Source organism: Mauremys reevesii, linkage group 2 (assembly GCF_016161935.1).
Source record: "Mauremys reevesii isolate NIE-2019 linkage group 2, ASM1616193v1, whole genome shotgun sequence".
Taxonomy (NCBI): domain Eukaryota; kingdom Metazoa; phylum Chordata; order Testudines; family Geoemydidae; genus Mauremys; species Mauremys reevesii.
The window spans coordinates 34,791,296-34,810,245 of NC_052624.1; the positions used below are offsets into that span (position 1 = coordinate 34,791,296).

At 43.5% G+C, this 18,950-nt stretch overlaps 1 protein-coding gene across 14 annotated transcripts in view; it reads left to right on the forward strand.

Moving 5' to 3' along the window:
* Positions 1-18,950, forward strand: part of ARHGAP21 (Rho GTPase activating protein 21) — a 239,276-nt gene that overhangs the window by 9,380 nt on the left and 210,946 nt on the right. For 6 of the 14 annotated variants that reach the window (XM_039522408.1, XM_039522406.1, XM_039522404.1 and 3 more), the window contains one exon: positions 10,271-10,549. In XM_039522408.1, the coding sequence (XP_039378342.1) occupies positions 10,475-10,549 (75 nt within the window). In that variant the 5' untranslated portion in view covers positions 10,271-10,474. The other 8 variants (XM_039522412.1, XM_039522416.1, XM_039522401.1 and 5 more) reach the window with 8 other exon arrangements.

Below are 18,950 nucleotides of genomic sequence, written 5' to 3' on the forward strand. Positions count from 1 at the left end.
AATACAGGTCCCCCTCTCCCTCTCGCCCCCCCAAAAAAGCTAGCAATTGAAATGGCCCACCGGCACTAAAAGAGCTGAAAACACTAGAATCTCAGACATCTGTTTTTGCCTCTGTTTTCAAATGTATTTAGTCTGTGAAGATATTGCTGTAATCTGTGTTTCTTTTCTTTCATTCTTTTTGCTCTCCTGAGGCATGTGACAGTTCAAAAGACAACATCACTAAATATTAACAAACTGTTTCTTATTGTAGTGTTGGCAATGTTTTAGCCACTGATTCCTCTTAAAAGAAAGGCAATAAATAAAGGAAAGAAGATTAAATAAACGTAGTGGCTGTCAACACAGTAAAACAGTCTGGGTGAACAAAAAACGTTGACAAATGATGATTAACACAAATCTTGAGTCACATGTTCTCTGGCTTTTATCAAGATATTTCTAAAAGTTAATGATCTTCTGCAAAAGAGGAGCCTTGACTTTAGAGAACTCTGTGGGTTTGGGAAGGGGAATAAACTCCTGCAGATGGCAGAGAGCAATATGAGGAGGTTGGCGCCTTAACAAGCAGAACAGGAATACAGATGAGAATGCAGTGAGCAGTATGGTACTCCCTCCAGATTTCTGTTTTATATTAATTATGTGGATTAATTTAATTTTATACAATGTGTACCGTATTTCTGGCCTCCGTCCCGACAGCTTCTTCCTCCTGGAGTCTAACAGTCCGTCTACACCTCATTAAAAGCAAAGACCACACTTTCTATATCAAGAAACTGACATTTTATTCTTATTTTTGACTTATGAAGAAAAATGCTTTGAGCCCAACTGTGCTTAGAGTTTTGTACAGTTTTTAGGCTGGTGATCAGTGGCTGCCTTGAGTGTTAAGTTAACTTCAGCTGTTTCTCCTGCCTCCCTTTTAATACTTTGGTCTGCTGACTATAAGGCCTTGATCCTGCAATAAACTCTTGGGGTGGACAGACCCCTGTACTGACATAGGTGCTACTCTGCCAAACGGATCTAAGTTAGGAGTTGAGATGTTATGATATTGTACTAAAAATAATTCAATTTATTTAATGAGTTAAAACATTTTGGCTGCTGCTTTCTTCAGAGAACAAGCAGTGTTGAAAAGAACATCCAAAGTTGTCTCATTTAGCAGAAGACTGCTGAAAACGTTTTGTTAATGTGGCTTTGTTTCTCAGTTTGCTATCTTCATTTCCTCTTCTCAGCCAGTGTTATGTGATTGCTGATCATACTTCTGGGTTGGTTGTGTTTTTTTTTTTTTTTTTAAAATCAAGATCCATTTCAAAGTCTATAGCATATTGACATAAACTGGTGCAGAGTGGTAATAATTAATTTAGTCACATTATAAGCACATTATGCCCAATGCTTTAATCTCTGTCAGTTCAAAAGCACATTTCATCTTTATATATTGCAATCTGCATTGGCAATCAGTATAGCTAGTTTTCAGAGATGAAAATAAAACCACATTTCTGTTCATTAAATGCACTGATCTGCACAGCTGGGTTTCCACACATGCTTTTTTCTTACAGGCAGATGAGCCACTTAGAACTTGCCAAATATTGGTACTCCTAATTCCTGCTGTTGGCTCTGTCAATCCCTAATGCCAGACATTCTATTCCTGTTAGGTTATTAATTATATGAGCTTCCCAAAATTAGTCTTCAAATGTATTAGAAAAAAGAGGATTATCTCAAACAGCATCACTAAAAATAATGGTCCTGATTCTGCTCTGCCTACCACCTTGTATCTGGATAAAAGAAAAATAGGTATGGAGAGAACAAAAAAGAAATTAAAATTTCTAGATGAGTGAGACAAGGAGGGGACTGGAGGTAAACAAGATTTTGAGGCAGGGACTTAGGGGAACAGAGCTTATATGGGCTTGCCATGTCTGGGGTCCCCTACTTCTACTTGTCCTGGAAATTCTGGCTGAGGCGGTAGTGAGTTAGGTAAAAACACCACTTATGCTATAGTGCTGAGTACATTATAAAACGTAAACCCCCGATTCTACAGATTGATTCAAAAGGGTTGCGCCATGTGCCCATCCAAAACCCTACTGAAGTAAATAGGTCTGCATTTGGTCACGTGTGTTTTCTCAGGGATCTGATTGTAGGGTCAGGGCCATAGATACTTAAGCATGTAAAATAAATCTGAAATAGGAGAAGAAGAGTGCAGTCATTTATGTAGATACGACCTTGATAAGTTATGCTAGTAATGGGCTAGCTGTTTTAATAATCAAATTAAACAATTTACTATCAAGGCTAATTCCCACTAGAGGTCACAGATCCACACACGGGAGCTGTTACTTCAGGAGGGAGATGTAAGGTAACCCAATTTGTCCTGTTTCACTGTCTGAGCAACTAAACCTTTTCTAACATGGCTGATTTTAAAGAGATTAAAAAAAAAAACAGTTCTGAAAAGTAAATAAATGTAAAATGCTTTACATCAGATAATTCTCACTCGTTTTCTAAAGTAAACTCATCATTGTTTAACTGAATATCATATCATTTAACTGAAAAAGTTAATAGACCCTCAGCAGGATTGAAGCTGTTCACTTATTTGTTAGGCTACTGCCTCTTTAATTAAACAATGGAGGGAATTTACAGATATTATTTACTGGCCAGTGGAGGGCTCCTTATTGTTACATGAATGCACTAGAAACCAAGAGAATTACAGTGAAATATCCTTACTACAAAAAGATGTATATGAAGACTATAAAAATCAAATAATGTGCATTCCCAAGTTTGTACAAACATCTAGGTCCATGGAAAAATGTTTTATCATTTAGACTTACAAGTACACTGTCAACCTAGTTGTTTTTTTTATCAGTATTCTTTAAATAGAATATTCTGAAGATTTTTTTTAAAAATCCTTAAACAGCACTCTGAGTATTTTTGTTCCTCTGTTTTAAAGATCGTCCCGTGGGTCCCCAGGCCTGCAAGTCACAAAGCATGGACAGACCCGTGCATGCATATGGAGCCTCACTGATTGAATGGGGAGGTGTGCAAATGTGGAGATCTGCCGACATGCTTCAACATGTATGATTTGGGCCTTTTATCAGTGTCTTCCTTGATGGATGTCTTTGTATACACTCAGTTTAATTGTTGCCCTATAAAATTGTGTCAAAAGCACAGAGTAAACATCAGACTAAAAAAAATAGAGAAATTGAATTTTGCTTGCTAAGTTCTTTCAGTTTTAGCAATTGAGGAAGTTATTTTAACAATACTATGACACTTTCAGAAACAAGTATTATTTTCATGTTGATGATGTCCTGTTTATCTTACTGTGTTTTCTTTCAACAAAATATGAAGAGTAAGAGTTTTGTTTATGGGGACAGAGTGGTGCAGTACATTTTCCTTTTTCTCTCTAGAAATGCAAGTCAATTAAAATGAGTTCTGATTGGCACTTTCTAGTCCCAGTTTGTGGATACTATTGCTAGCTAGAATGTTATACTGCAACCAGCATCCCAGCACACCATGTAATATGTGTTTTTGTCTGTGGCTGGTCTATATGGTGAACTCCTTTGGATACGGATCATGCCATATTTGTTTGTAGAGCACCAAGCTTGCTGTTGGGGGTCAAATACTAATATCGTAAAACCCATGTAAGCTCGCACAGCCAGCAGTCTCTTCTGTACAAAGGCCAGACCATGAATGGAAGGGATGGTCTTAGTTAGGATGAACAGTAGGGGCTCATTCTTGTAAAAGGTGTGTATTGATGTAGTTTTACTCAGATGGGTAGTCTCACACGGACACTTCTGGGGTGGATTTCAGAGGGATTATGTGAAGAATAAGGTACCACTCAGTGTGAGTGACGGTGACAAATTGGGCCCTGAGGATCCCTCTCAAACTGACATTGGAGGCACCAGAATACTTTCCACTCATCTGAGAGAAAGGTGTCTGTCTGTTTCAAAAGGACATCATTCGGGGTTAGATAATGAAATAGCAAAAAGCCCTGAAGTAAGGGGCAGCAGTATAACTTTATGTGTTGAACAGTTACTTCTTCTTTGTGTGCTGTCTCTGTGGGTGCTCCATTTTAGGTGTTCGTGTGCCCCAGCGCTTTTACTCAAAGACTTTTGATAGCAGTGCCCGGTTGGGTCCCCGTCTCGTGCTGATTCAGGCAGTTAACTGACGCTGCACGACCAACCCCCACTCAGTTCCTTCTGTACTGCAGAGGCTGAGTAAGTCCTGTTAATAGTTCATCATGCTTCATACACTTCAGAAAAAGTGCACATTAACTGGGCATATATATTGTGCATCCTGGGAAAGATTAGAAAGCCAAACTACACGCTCATATAATGAGGTTTGAAGTCTTGCAGTGGTGCACTCCATTGTGTTCCCTGCAACATTCAAACAAATAATTGTCGCAATTAATCTAAAAAAAAAAAAAATACTAGCTGTAGAGGATTTGTTCTGGCTAGACCATGTGGGGAAAAAAGGCTGGTGAGGACAAACTCCTTTCTATAGTTATCATAAAACCAACCCTACTTTGATAAAACTGTAATTACTGCCTAACCACACCTGTTTGTTTTATATAAAACTAGAGTAATTTTTGCTCAGGATTATTTTTAAGGTTCAAAGTTATACCAGTTTCACTGGTGATTCAAACATTTGCCCAAATTACCTGCTGTAGTCTGTAGTTTTTAAAAAAAGTTCGGATTGATTTTAGTATAAAATCTTAACAGCCCCTGTTTAAAGAGGGTTTCTTGTAACAAACAGATTGCCAAAATACAACTTCTTGAACTGTTATGTAGTTATTGTAACTACGTAGAAGCAAACCTTATGTACTCAACGGAAAAAAGGTTCTGGAAACGTTTTAAATGCAAATATATCTCATTATACAACCAAATATGATGGGCCAAATTCATCTAGGGAATGACTTCATTGAAATCAGTGGAGTAACTCTAGGGATGGTGACTCAATATATATTTCTCTTGTTTGAATAAATAATTTAAAGGTGATCTATTTTTGATTTCTTGGGTTAGTCTAATGTATCTGATGATATTTTTAATTAGGAAGTCTTTAGGCATGAGGAAAGTTCCATTCCATTGCTCAAAATGGAATAAGTGTGAGTACAACTTAGGAAGTTTGTATTGGTACAGGTTCACACACACACACAGAAAATATTTTAAGCCGGTGGGGACTAGATGGATTGTTCAGGGAATTGGTAAAGAGACACAGAGCCTTTTGGCTCCAAGCTACCTGTCTGCATCGACCCCAGTGGCTTAAGTTAAATAAATTGGTTGTCTTAGTCCAATTCAAAATCAATACAGCACACAAAAATCATTGTCACTCTTATGAGTAATTCATAGGACTACTTGTGTGAGTAAAAGATTATTCAGATACCATGGAGATGGGTGTGGTATAAGAACTTCAGTAGAATTGAGTAGTTCTCTCTGTGAATAATAGTGGCAGAATCAGATCTGTAGCCAGCACCATAGTTAGCAGTTTTGGTAAATTGACAAAAATAGAAATGGTGTGGAGAATGAACTATCCTTGCACTTCTAGAAGTGATTCCTACAGAATTTGGGCCGGGGTAGTGGGGGGAAACTTGCAATACCATTGCTCATTCCACACATGTTCTGTGAACAAAGAACTTAAGGCTGGAGTGCATGTGTTTACAATCACACTTTCCTATACAAAGAAAATAAAAACTGAGGTCTTTTCTGTGCTGTGTTTTTCTGCACCTGTGTAGCTACACTGATATTGCTCCACTGGTGGATGTTGCTCACTGATGTAAAAGAGACTGTCAAGGCACTAGCAATCAGGGCTGGAGTTCATTTGTGTTAAAATCTGTCTATTAAAATAGTTTAAAAACTTTCTAAGTAGATACTATGATAATGTAGATTTGCAGTTAGTATTGTAGCTGCTGTAGTAGTTACTATAGTGCAGGGGTCGGCAACATTTCAGAAGTGGTGTGCCGAGTCTTCATTTATTCACTCTAATTTAAGGTTTTGGGTGCCAGTAACACATTTTAGCGTTTTTAGAAGGTCTCTCTCTATAAGTCTATAAACTATTGTTGTATGTAAAGTAAACAAGTTTTTTAAAATGTTTAAGGAGCTTCATTTCAAATTAAATTAAAATGCAGATCTTATCAGTTTAGTGCAGTGGGTCTTAACCTGGGGTGCACGCACCCCCTGGGGCAGGGCCAGTGCAAGGATATTTTGCGCCCTATGTGAAACTTCCACCTTGTGCCCCCCTACCCCCCGCACATCAGTTCATTGAGGGGCAGATCCCAATGAGTCTTGAATGATGGACCCCAGGAGCCAGCCTGCCCAGGGGCCAGCCGTGCCCAGGGGCTGCTCCCCAGACCAGGTTCCCCCCTCCCCACCCCCTGAACTCCCCTGGAGGGTGCACAGCCCCCCCGTGAGTCCTCCCCACCCCACCCAGGTGGCCCCCCACCCTGAGTCCACTCACTGGCTTTGCTGGGCTTGGGCTGCTGCAGGAGCTCAGCAGGGAGGAGCCGCCTTCTGGAGGCACCGGAGAGCAAGAGCGTCCTGCTTGTGGCAGCAGCGAGTCCCAGCCACGGAGGAGCCGGCACGGTGCAGGGGGGGGAGCAGCCCTGTAAAGGCTGCGGTGCCACTAGCGCGAAGCAGCTGTGCCCCTCCTGCCCAGGGTGGCCCGGCACCCCCCTGGGGGCTCCTGCAGGCTGCAGTGGATGTATGCCGGCACCAGCCCCCATGCGCCCCCGGCTCCCCCCTCACCTAGGGTTACCATATTTCAACAATCAAAAAAGAGGGGAGAGCCCTGCCCTAGCCCCCATCCACTCCCTCCCACTTCCCACCCCGATGGCCCCAGTCAGAAGCCCCAACCCCCCCTGCTTCTTGTTCCCTGACTGCTCCCTCCCGGGACCCCTTCCCCTAACTGCCCCCCAGAACCCCACCCCCTACCTAAGCCTCCCTGCTCATTATCCCGACTGCCCCAACTCTTATCCACACCCCTGCCCCCAGACAGACCCCCAGGGACTCCCATGCTCCATCTAACCACTCCCTGCCCTGACAGGACCCCCAGGACTCCTGACCCATCCAACCCTCCCCCTGCTCCCTGACTGCCCCCTGGGACTCCCCTTACCAGGCCTATGCTGGTCAGATGCTGGCTTCATGGGGAGTTTTGCCTCCATGTGGAGTGCTGAGGCAGTGGGAGGGGAGGAGCTGTGGGAGTGTGAGCCGCTGCCCCTCCCACAGCAGGCTCAGGGCCCCGCACACCAGTGGCTCACACTCCCGGGAGCCACAGAACCCGAGCATGGTGAGGGGGGTGCGCCTGCCGCCGGTCTGGGGTCCTGGCCGCGGGCCCCATTCAGCCTCTGCCAGCCTGGGGTTCCAGCGGCCAGGACCAGTCAAAATCAGCTTGTGTGCTAAAGGTGGCACGCGTGCCATAGGTTGCCGACCCCTGCTATAGTGCATATGCACAAACCTGAAAGGTTTTTAAACACAATAGATTGTTTGGCAGTGATTAGTTTGTAACCTTAAAATAAAAGAGTTGGTTTTTTATTTTGTTTTAGGATAGCATATTAACAGGAAAAGTATTTTTTTCACCCTTGGAAAAAGTCACATGCACCTAAGTACTCCAGCTGAAGTCAATGGAAGTGCATAAAGTTAAGCACCTGTATGAGTTGTTGCATAATCAGAGCCCAATGTTGTAATCTAATCCTAATTGCAAGGAGTGCAATTGAGTTTTGAATTAAACAAAGCCTGGTCTACCTGGACATGAAAGATCCTATCCCACTTTGTAGGTGAGGAGGGTTGATCCATGTTCTCTTTTTCAGAGTTTTCCATTTTCTTACAGTTGTGTAACATGTTTAGTTGGTGGTGATGGCTGCATTTCAATGGTGGTTCTCACCACCAACCCATATGAAAGGGGCTTCTGCTTAATTAGTGTGGAAAATCCGCTTGCGGATATTTGCATAGATGCAAAAGGAGTCAGTATTTGGACAGTTAGAAATCTTTGCCTCTGGGTTTGGACTGAATAATATAGACACCTTTCTTGGCATTCTAGATATATTATCAGGAGGAGCAGATATTGTGTGGTTGGGAGGTACAATTATCTCTTCTGTGGGACCCTCTAGATCAGAGCAGGAAGAAGGTTATGTAGGGGAAAAACATGCAACTAAGGAGACACTTCTTTGCTTAGGAAGGTGGGGAAAAGATGGATCAAGAGAACAAATCAACGCTGAATGATTTTGGAAGTGGAAAGAGTTTGTGTTCTCACCTTTAAACAAAAGTAAAACCAAAGGCCTCAAGACTTTCATTAGGAGAATTATGAGTCCTATTGACCCACTATCACAAAGAACCCCAGGGCATGGGACCTGAGTAACATCTCCCCGCCAGAGATTATTACACAAATATGGTGCACCTGGGGGGCAGGAGGTTTGTTTCCAGGAGCGATGAGAAATTGGTAGGGAAAGGGAGTTGGGGTAGTTACTGTTTCTGGATTAAGTCACCTGCTCTTGAATGCTGGACAGGAGGTTTTAGAATCTCTCCAGACCGGGGGGAGTGTTAGGTTTATTGTTATTATGGTGGGAATTTGTAGGTAGCAAGGTGTGAAAGAGAATTTAAAAGGGCCCTGGCCCTACAACTGTGTCAACTCAGTAGGCAGATGGTGGCTTTAGAGGGAACGTGTGCGTTTTTGGGGAGCTGGTTCCCTGGGTTGTGAACCCAGGGTAGGCGGCCAAGGGCTCCGGATCGGAGGAGCATTAGAGTTGGTCAGTCACTGCGTTTTTAATGTTAGCCCAGAGCAGGCAGATCTCGGAGAAAGCGCCTGGAAATTTGGGGGAGAAGGGCGCCAGCCCAAGCGGTAGGACTGGGCCGCGGATAACAGCGAGTTGGTGCGGCAGGAAGGGGACAGGAGTATGGGGTTACGCTGGTTTCTACTACCCGCCCTGGGCGGGAAGAGTTTTCCACGGCGCCCTCTGTTGGCTCAGCCAAGCCAGGCGTGGATCAGAGGGTGGAGCGGGTCAGGGAGGCATTTTCTGACGCTATCAGGGCCCCGTGTGTTGTTCCTCCGGGCTGAGCTTGGAGCTCCGGGCCTGTCTGCGGGTAGAGCCGGGGACCGGGGTGTGGCGATTTGGCGCGGGAGCAGGAGCCTGGCCCCTTCTGCTTCAGCCCGGGTGCGGGAACCCTGCTGCGAGTGTCGGGTTTTGGGGGCAGGTCCCGCTCTCCCGTTAGCCAATGAGGAGCTGGAGTTGTGGGGGTCACAACGTGTCCTGTGACTTGTTGTCCGCGCCGGGCAAGCGCGGGTGTATGGGGGGGGTGTCACACCGTGTCGCTCCGGAGCGGGAGTCTGTGGGGTGTGTCGGTGGCCGCAGGGGAGCCCCCTGGCCCCGAGGCGGCGCTTGTAAACTTCAAGCAGCAGCTGTAGTAAAAATATAAACAAGAGGTGGAAAATGCCGCCGCCCGGGAACGCAGCGCCCAGCTGGCGCCGATCTGGCTGCAGCTGGCACCACCGGCCCGATTGCCCCCGGCACCGCGGTGGGGGATTGAGTGCGAGCTTGGCTTTCATTTGCCAGGAGGCACAGACTCGTCTCCCCGGAGGGATCCGCTCAGGCGGCTCCAGCTCCTGCTAGGGACTGTGCGTTAAATCTCACCGCGTGCGCGGGCAGCTCGGGGCAGGAGCTGTCGGGTTGGAGGCAGGGAGGTGTCTGTGCGTGTGGCTTTGATCAGGAATAGCTCTAGCTAATGCAGAGAATCGTGGGGGCGTTTAATGCAAACTCCCACTACATCACAACCCCGACTTGGCCAGCTTCTCCTGCTGTAATACGAGGGGTCCCCCCCGCCGCCTTGGGTCAGCAGAGGGGTTGTCTGGGACCCTGTAATTCTGCAGACAGCCTGCAGCTGGCCCGGCGGCCCCCGTCTCCACCCTGGCTGCAGAAACGGGAAGCTCCCTGCAGTTGCCTTTGCCAAGACGCTTTTTCCTTCTCGCCGAAGTTGCTCAAAGTTGGCCGAGCCGAGGTAGCAAAGTCACCACGAGCGCTGCGCCGGGCGGACTCCTGCCCCCGCCGTGCCTGGGAGGAGGGGTCGGTGGCCAGCGGGATTTCTTTCCACACCCCTGGGTCACGTACCCACCCCCTCCAGGGGCACGGCCGATTGTGTGTAGCGGAGGCGGTGGGCGCTTCCCGCTCCCCCCGTGTCTGGGCTCCGGAGAGGAGGCGGAGGAGGAGGAGGAGGAAGAGGAAGATGACGAGCCAGTGCAATTAGCCTAACAAGGGACGGGTGGCGGCAGCGGCGGCTTTACCCCCGCACTGACACATCTCCCCTCTCTCCCGCGCCAGCCATGAAGGTGGAAGCCGGGGAGTTCAGCTGAAGTCCAGGGGGATCGTCCTGCCCTGCCCTGGCCCATGGCAGCTCCGTGAAGTCTCCCCCCAGCCCCGGCGCGGGGCCGGCTCGGGTTGCTGCTGGGCGTTGGGCGGCGAGCGTGTGTTTTCCAATGAGGGCTCCAGAGGATTTGCTCCTCCTTTGTAACCAGGAATGAAATAATGGCGACCCGATGGGCAGCAGGGCCGCCCGGGGCAGATGGAGGCACCGAGCCGCCCGCAGGCAGCAGCAGCCAGGTAGGAGAAGCGGGGTGGGTGTGCGTGTGGGGGCTGTTCCGTCAGGCGGGGGGGCTGGGTACGCCGCGCTAGGCCGGCTGGCGCTGAGCACCGGGAATGGCTTAGCTGGAGCTGGTTTAATGGCCGCCCCCTCCCTCCTTCCTGTCCGCCCGCCCGCCTCAGAGTGGGACGCTGGGAGCCGGGATCTGCCGGGAGGCGCCGCTACTCCTCTAGGGGGATCGCCGCAAAGTTTAAGCGGCTCCTTCTGCCCCAAACACGCACTCGTGTGGTGGGGGCAGCTGTGCCTCTCCCCCAGCTTTCGGGTGTGTTGTCGGTGTGAGGGGCAGCCTGGCCTGCCTGACCCCCATTACTCCTACCCTCCCCCGGGATGTCAGTGGCTGGGGCAGCCTGGCCTGCCAGCCTCTTTGGAGTGCCACTGGTGTATGGATCCCCCTCTCCTTTTGAAGGCGAACTCCAGCACCTTCCAGTGAGAAATGTCTGTGGGCACAGCTTTAACTCCTGGATATGCTGGTAGCCGGGTCCCTGAACCCCGCGAACCTGCTGCCCCAGGCTCTGGTTTAAATGTCTGTGTGGGAGTATTTATATGCCAGTGTTGTTGGTGGAGCGTTCCTGTGTGTATTAAATGCCTTTTGGTAGCACTGCCTGTTCAGAGTGGTAGTCCTGGCTTGAAGGGCCCCCACCTCAAACCCTTCAATCTACACTCTGTATTATAGCATTCAGTGCCCCCAGTGCTTCATCATAATCAGTGCTGGACATCAAGAGTGACTTTATTCAGATCTTCTTGTATATGGCTTCAGTTGAACTCTCAATTCAAAAGTTCAATAAGAAAATCAACATATTGTCACCATCTATTATACCGAGCCTGCAGCCTGCACAAATTCTATCCTGTTTCCCCTGGCTATCTTTGATATTAAGGAGGAACCACCCATACTTTTGAATTTCATCAATAAGAAGAATGCTTTGCTTCATTGAGTTCACCTTAAGTGTTTTATTTAAAAAAAAAATCTTTACATTACAACTGTCTCTAGTCTGCCACTGGCCTTGACTCATTCCAGTGCCTTGATGTAACAGCAGCACACATGGTATTATAAGATCATCCCAGTGTTGAGACCCAGGTAATATCTTAGTACAACAGGTTGAGATCGGGACAAAGTGAGTTTTAATGCAGAATATGTTTGCTTTTGTTTTGTTAGTTTAAAACTTTAGCGGAAAAACTGTGACTATTGTGCTGGGAGGTGACAATGTTAATTTCACTGATTTTAAAAAAAAGTTATCTGCATAACTGAAAGCTTGAGAATTCTTGGAAAACGCATCACATAACTTTATTGGAACATTATGGGAAGAGAAGAAACTGCACTTTTTAATGCACAAATGAAACTGCTTAGTAATTCAGCTCATACTGAATCTATTGGATCTTTGGCACTGAGGTTTACATATAATCCACCTATCATTAGCATGGAAAACCATAATGAGTCCTTTGGAGTTTAGTCCATATTAAGGACTCTTGGTGACTGTTTAATATGTACACTATTAACAAATGAACTAATTGTTATGGTTTGAATTAAATTGTATGTGAAGCTATTTAATCCTCTGATTATAGGCATGATAGTCGTAATAGCCACATTTTACAGGCAAATTATCTGTTGAAAATAAGCATTTATAGTGGAGATTCTCAGCTACAGCAGTTGATACAGCAGTAGTATGACTGTGGATAGCATATGTGATGGCTGAACAGATCCATCAAGGCTTTTCAAGTTTCAGTTAATGCCATTTACATGCTGCTAGATATTCTAGAAGTGGGAGTTTTTTGCTAGGCTCTAACTTTACAAAATATAACTTTTAACCTAGAAGGCTGCCACAAAAGTGATTAGTGTTTCTAGTTTGGGACCTCCTCCCTTACATGGTTGGTTGAATTAGGGTTATGTGTACAGCATTTATTAAGGATAAATGGAATTAAGCTCTTAAAGTGTGAATTGCCGTTTGATTTGCAAGGCTGATAATTTGCATTGGGATATTAAGAAAACAATTTAATGAAACCATCTTAATGTCTGTAATAAAAGGTGTTTTATGTTTGCAGAAATATTATAGATTGCAGCTAATAGTGGGTCTTACTCACTGTGGTCATCCTGACACAAGACAACATGACAGTTACATGGACTAGATGGTGACAAATACTGTCAACTTGGGACACCATTATTTATGTGCAATTTCTCTTCACCTCTCAGTATTACACACATTTAATAATTGGCTGCAAATTGATTTACATGCAGATGATGCTATGCTTGAGGACTTCACATATTGACCTGTACTTCCTATACAGAGAGGAGCTGCGCTTGAGTTGCAATAAAAATTACAAGGATGTAATTCCAAGCTAGTTGTTAATACAGTTCCAAACCCTCTGTGACCATCAAGTATTGCTTTCAAGTCTTTGGCCTCACCCTCTGTAAGCACGGTAATAAGACTTGATTGTTATGGCAAGAGAAGAAATATCGGATGAGAAGGGGTGTGTCCCTGTGTCTGTGTCCATGCACACAGAAGTGGGAGAATGAGGACATGCATCTTGATTGTTTCAGCAGGTACATACTGTATCAGTAGTCTCCTGCTTTGTTGGTAGTGGGATGCGCCACTTGTTCTGCTATGTTCCGCCACAATTCCTTTTAATTTTTAATTATTCATATTTTTCTCCTGTTTTGTTTTTCTTCTTGTCTTGGTTTCTAATTGTGTGTTGGCTTTTTCCTGTTTGCTTTTGCTTCCCCCTTGCTTAAATGATTGTTGTGAGAGCAGAGATCAGAAAGTTGGGTTTAGACTTCTGCCTGAATTCAAGGGAGCTGCACCTATGGAGTTGGGTTTAGACTTCTGCCTAAATTCAAGGGAGCTCTGCCTACTGGGAGCTGGCAGAGAAGGGAAGCAGCTTTCAGTGAAAGGGCAGCCTGCCACTTCTCTTGAAATTGTAGAAACAGAATTGCAAGCTGAGGCAATGATCACTGAGCTTTCTCTATCACCACTGATCCTTCACTTTAAGGCCCCCTCCACCCCACCGCACCCCCATGTAGGGGAACACAGCATATTAAAAATGGAATGGTATGGTACACTAGAACCTCAGCAATATGAACACCTTGGGAATGGAGGTTGTTCATATCTCTGAAATGTTTGCAAGTCTGTACAAAATGTTATGGTTCTTGCAAAAGTTTACAATTGAGCATTGACTTAATACAGATTTGAAACTTTACTATGCAGAAGAAAAATGCTGCTTTTAACTATTTTAATTTAAATGAAACACACACAGAAACAATTTCCTTATCTTGTCAAATCTTTTCTTTTAAACTTTCCCTCTATTTTTTTTAAAAGTTTAACAAGTTTTAAAAAAAAGTATTTGCTTTTTTTGTCTCTACTGCCTCATTGCGTACTTCTGGTTCCAAACGAGGTGTGTTTTTCACTAGTACGTTAGTAACACTGAGGTTCTACTGTATTATAAAATGTCCAGCTTGCTGAACAATTGACCAATAATCCACACTGGGGTTACCATCTTGGATTTCCTCTGAAAAGAAAGCATCCAGATCACCACTTGCATAGCTTTAAAAGCTTCACTTTTATTTTAAATAACATACTGCTTATATATCAAATGTAATACTGGTGTGTGCTGTTATAATTTTACTGTATAGAAGTAAAAGGCAAAGATGCTATTTGCACCACAAGCTCAGTTTTGGAGAACAAACTTGTATTCCATTAGCATTATTGCTTAAGTAAAAGCTATTAAGCACAGCTCTGAACTCAAAGGATATTATCACAGGTCTACCTTTTTTTTTTTTTTTTTCATCCACTACCTTTCCCCTTATGATAGCTAAAGATTTGATATGCTGGAAATATAGAGCAAGTAATGTATTACTTAGTTATGTTACTTAGAAATAATGTTTGTACTAAAATCTAGAGATAAGAGGTCTCAAAGATAAGTTTCTGTTCAGTTTAACTACCAGCTAAATTATTAGGAACAGCTATCTTAGAAAACTTTCAAAGTTTTCCAAGTGGGGAATAAATGCTCAAATAGGGCTAGGTATCTGAAGGGTTTCTGTCCGTGAAGTCTGAAGTACAGTGGTAAATTAGATTAGCTGTTAAGTGTCAAGTCACAAAATACTGTACAGGTTTAAGCAGCAGAGAGTCCTGTGGCACCTTATAGACTAACAGATGTATTGGAGCATGAGCTTTCGTGGGTGAATACCATGAAAGCTCATGCTCCAATACGTCTGTTAGTCTATAAGGTGCCACAGGACTCTTAGTCTGGATCTGTAAAAGCAGCAAACACGGCTACCCCTCTGATACTTGTATAGGTTTAGTAAGCCAAGGACTGTGTATTTGCATCATATTTAAAACTTTGTGGACATATTTGTGTTCGACCCTTTAAACTCTTTGAACTTTGAAAGCACCACTTTCACATCAGTGAATCTGGGACTGTAAAGCTTAGCTGGTGTGTAGTGTGTGTGTATTTTTTTAAAAAAATAATAGATTCATAACAAGTTTATGAAATGCATGGACAGAACTTTCTCTTAGGATTAGTACTCCTTTCAGTAAGCATGTGTAATTTGTGTTGGTATGGAGTTATGCACATGTTTCAATCAGAGAATAAGTATGTATAATATAAATTCCAAGATTACCAAAAAGGGTGGTGGCTAGCTTTCAAAATGGCTGGGTCAAGTTTTGCTCTGTCATGCTAGAATGATGTTGATTTCAAAGGAGTTATTTTTGACCTACACTGGGGGAAAATAGAGCAGAAGTTGGAACTCTCTTTGGGAGAAAACATTACCTGTTTGGAAATCTAAACAATTTCTATTTTGGCACTATCTTGGGCTAATATAGATGAGGTATAGGCAGAGCCTTCTAATGTAGCTATGGATAACAGGTTAGGCAATCCCCATCTCCACCAAGCCTAGTTGATGTCTATCCTTAAGGATTTTGAACCCTGTGCCATGCAAGGGACCAAGTCCTGCAAAGTACTTAGCACTTTTGTAGGAGGCACGTAGTGACCTTGCAGAGTGGATCCTAATATCTCTGAATGCAAAATAACTTGTGTGCTTTTTCTAATGTGTGCTGAGCACAGATAATACACCTGTACACACTGCAGCAGGAACTGTCTAAATAGTGTGTTTATTTATTTCTTTTTATAAACTGGTTTGGTGCAAACAAAGTTCGAGGCCCAGTCTGGACAGGGTTTGTGTTCACTTTTGTAAATCTATTATTTAATCTAAAATGTACCAATTAATGTTAAAATGACATTTCACTGCCATCTCTGCTCCCATAACTTTTTGTTTTGTCTTTCTGAAAGATGATTGACGTGGTTACAGGGAAAACTTGTTCTGCTGACATAGTTTATATATTTCAGGATTATGCTTTTTTTGAATGTGGCATACTCTTTAAAATATGTAAAACGTCCTCCGTGGTTGGACACTTGTAATTTAATGGTAACAGAAATGGCTTGGAAAATGTGGGACAGCTTTTACTTTTTCAAGAAACTGTCAAATGATCGCAAGCACATAGTGCTGTGATGCTGGTGCCATTCAATAGAAATGCATGTAATGTGTAGACTTTTTCAGGCAAAAGGTTTTAAACACTTTTTTTTTTCTTTAGTATGTCTGTAGTTCAGCTCTCTGACTAACCATTTGGACAATACAACCCCGTTCTCCGCTGCTGGCGGTCTTTTTCCCAATGATAAGAGCTGGAAGGGGGCAGAAAAGATAAGCTTGTTTAATAGATACTGTTCAGTGACTTTTTTCCCTACAGTTTTTATGTCTATTTTATATAGGATAGGAATAGAATTAATTTTTTAGGAAACTGTTGAATAAAAATGGATTTAAGCTGTTAATAAGGTGTCATTGTTTTGAATAGAGCAATAGCAGAACTTATTAATGTGAGCTACTAGCTGTGCAATATACATGGAGGGGATTTAAGTCCATATTTTGAGCTTACTTCTTTCTTTGGTGGCAGTGTGCTATTCACCTTGTACAGGTAGTGGCCCTCATCTATTTGGCTAGATCAGTGTTTCTCAAACTTTTGTATTGGTGACCCCTTCAACATAGCAAGCCTGAGTGTGACCCCCCCCATTAAAACACTTTTTGTTTGTATATTTAACACCATTATAAATGCTGGAGGCAAAGCGGGGTTTGCGGTGGAGGCTGAAAGCTCACAACCTCCCCCATGTAATAACCTCATGACCCCCTGAGGGGACCAGACCCCCAGTTTGAGAACTGCTGTGCTAGACTGAGGGGTACATGGGGATAATTGTCTTAATCTGTCTGTTTTTATAAAAACAAATATATATTTACATACTTCCCTCCTCCATGCCCTTTTCACAGATCACTTCTTAAAATGTATATGTTCTTTGGAAAAGGACCTATATCTTTGTGTGAGTTTATTCAGCACCCAGTACAATGGGTTATGATCCCAGTTGGGACCAATGGGTGTTACAGCGAAGTAAGCATTAAACAAGACTTGGCTTTTAATGTGAACATAGCCAGTGTATCATTTGTACATGAATATGTCTAAACAGAAAATCCCTTCTTCACTCCCAATTCCATGCTGATATAAATATTTAATAAATGTATACAAAACCCGTGGAACTTCATCAAAATGCATCCTTTTTGCCAGAGATGAGGTGCTATTTGGTTACATTGGCTTTGTGAGGATTCTAGCCATTATGTCAATGATGTATGCTTTGCATTGTGACTTCTTCATCTTAAGATCAGAAAGTTATTTAGTTTTATTTTTGCATTGTAAGATGCAACGTTAATGCTCTCTCCAAAAGTAAGATGTTTAGAAAGTTGCTTTTATATTTTCTTAGTAGCAGTGCTGCATATATGTTAAGCTTTCCTTTTTAGATCTGTTCCTCTCTCCTCCCCTCCCCCCCCCTCCGCTTCGTTCTTCAGTTCCTTAGTTTTTGGTAGAGGAACTGTACAAATAGTGCCACTGCTTCTTTCTGGGTTAGTCAGTGGGATATAAATGAATTGCTTTCAGCTGAAAGCAAACTGTTTTTGCCTTATATTGTCTGGCTTCAGTTATAACAGCTTGTGTACTGTGAGCTCTCTTATACAAACTACCCAAAGCATTGTGGGCTGTCACTAGACTGAATGGGCATTGTAGTTTGGGGAGCCTCGTATGGATCACGCTGTTAGTAAATACTTTGTGCTAGACATGTGGTTCAACGTCAGCACCCTTCTTTAATTCTGAAAAATACGAACAGCTGTTTAGGTTTTGAATGTTGCTTGCAGTCATGAGTTTACACCCTTGGGAGGATAGGTAGTGGACCTATTTTTGTTTCCAATTTCTTTATTCCCTTTTGCCAGCTGCTACTGCTTCACTGAGGGTGAATGAGGTGTCTCCTCTGAGGCCAGAACTAATTATGGATAGTCTATTTGCCTTTATATATATCATTTGCATAATGTGTTGGGGGATACTGTATGGTTTGCACAAAGCACTAGAAAATGTACTGTAGGGAATAATCCTGTACTAGCACCTGGGGGTGGACTGCCCAAATGAAATGAAAGGAGAGCCTTGACCCTGCTTGTAAATTAGTCTTACATTTGTACTTTCCTCACTTGTATTCATTGAATGAAATGGTAATACCGGTATAACTCAGTGATTACTGGAAGGAAGAACTTGCATATATTCATTCACACATTTTTAACAATTGTCTTTTAAAAAAAAATCTAGCAAAGTCCTCTAAAGACAATGGTGCGGTGCTTTTTTTGGGGGCAGCTTGTACCACTCCTCAAGTGTAAGGATTTCCTTGGGTGGAGGAGATGTTGGGTTGTAGGGATAAGTGTGAGTGTCTGGGTTTCCGTGATCCCTGCTTGTCAGAAGAGCCATTGGCAGCCAGTGTAAATGAGAGCCAAGTAATTAGTAACTTTTACTCTGGGGGCTGGCTCAAGGTCCCTGAGGACAACTGTGTGATTGGGGGAGTGAAAAATAATTTGTCACCCTTGTGGTCCCTTAACACACCCAGTGTTATGCAGATTGCTTCTTGGCCACAGCAGAGGATCTGGGTTAGTTTATTATATAATAAATGCACATGGTGAATAAAAGAGAAACCTATTTTTCTTCAAGTATGTCCATCTATAGGAATGTCATGTGTTTGTCATGTTGCCCTTGCTCTGGTTGCTTGGTTTCTCAAATCAAATCAAAATCTTGGTGGCGGTGTGTGGTGTTTTTTGAGGGATGCATGCTTTTCTGTTGACTACTGGTTGTATTTAAATCTGTAATATTTCTGTGAAACATTATTCAGATGAAATAAAAAGTGGGTTCTGCTTTTTTTTATATTAAGAATCAGGGAAGGATGTGAGAATGGGAGTGGATTTTCTTTTGTTAGGTTGCCACCTTGGGAGGGCTGCTTGGGAATAGTTGGGGCATAGAAGTT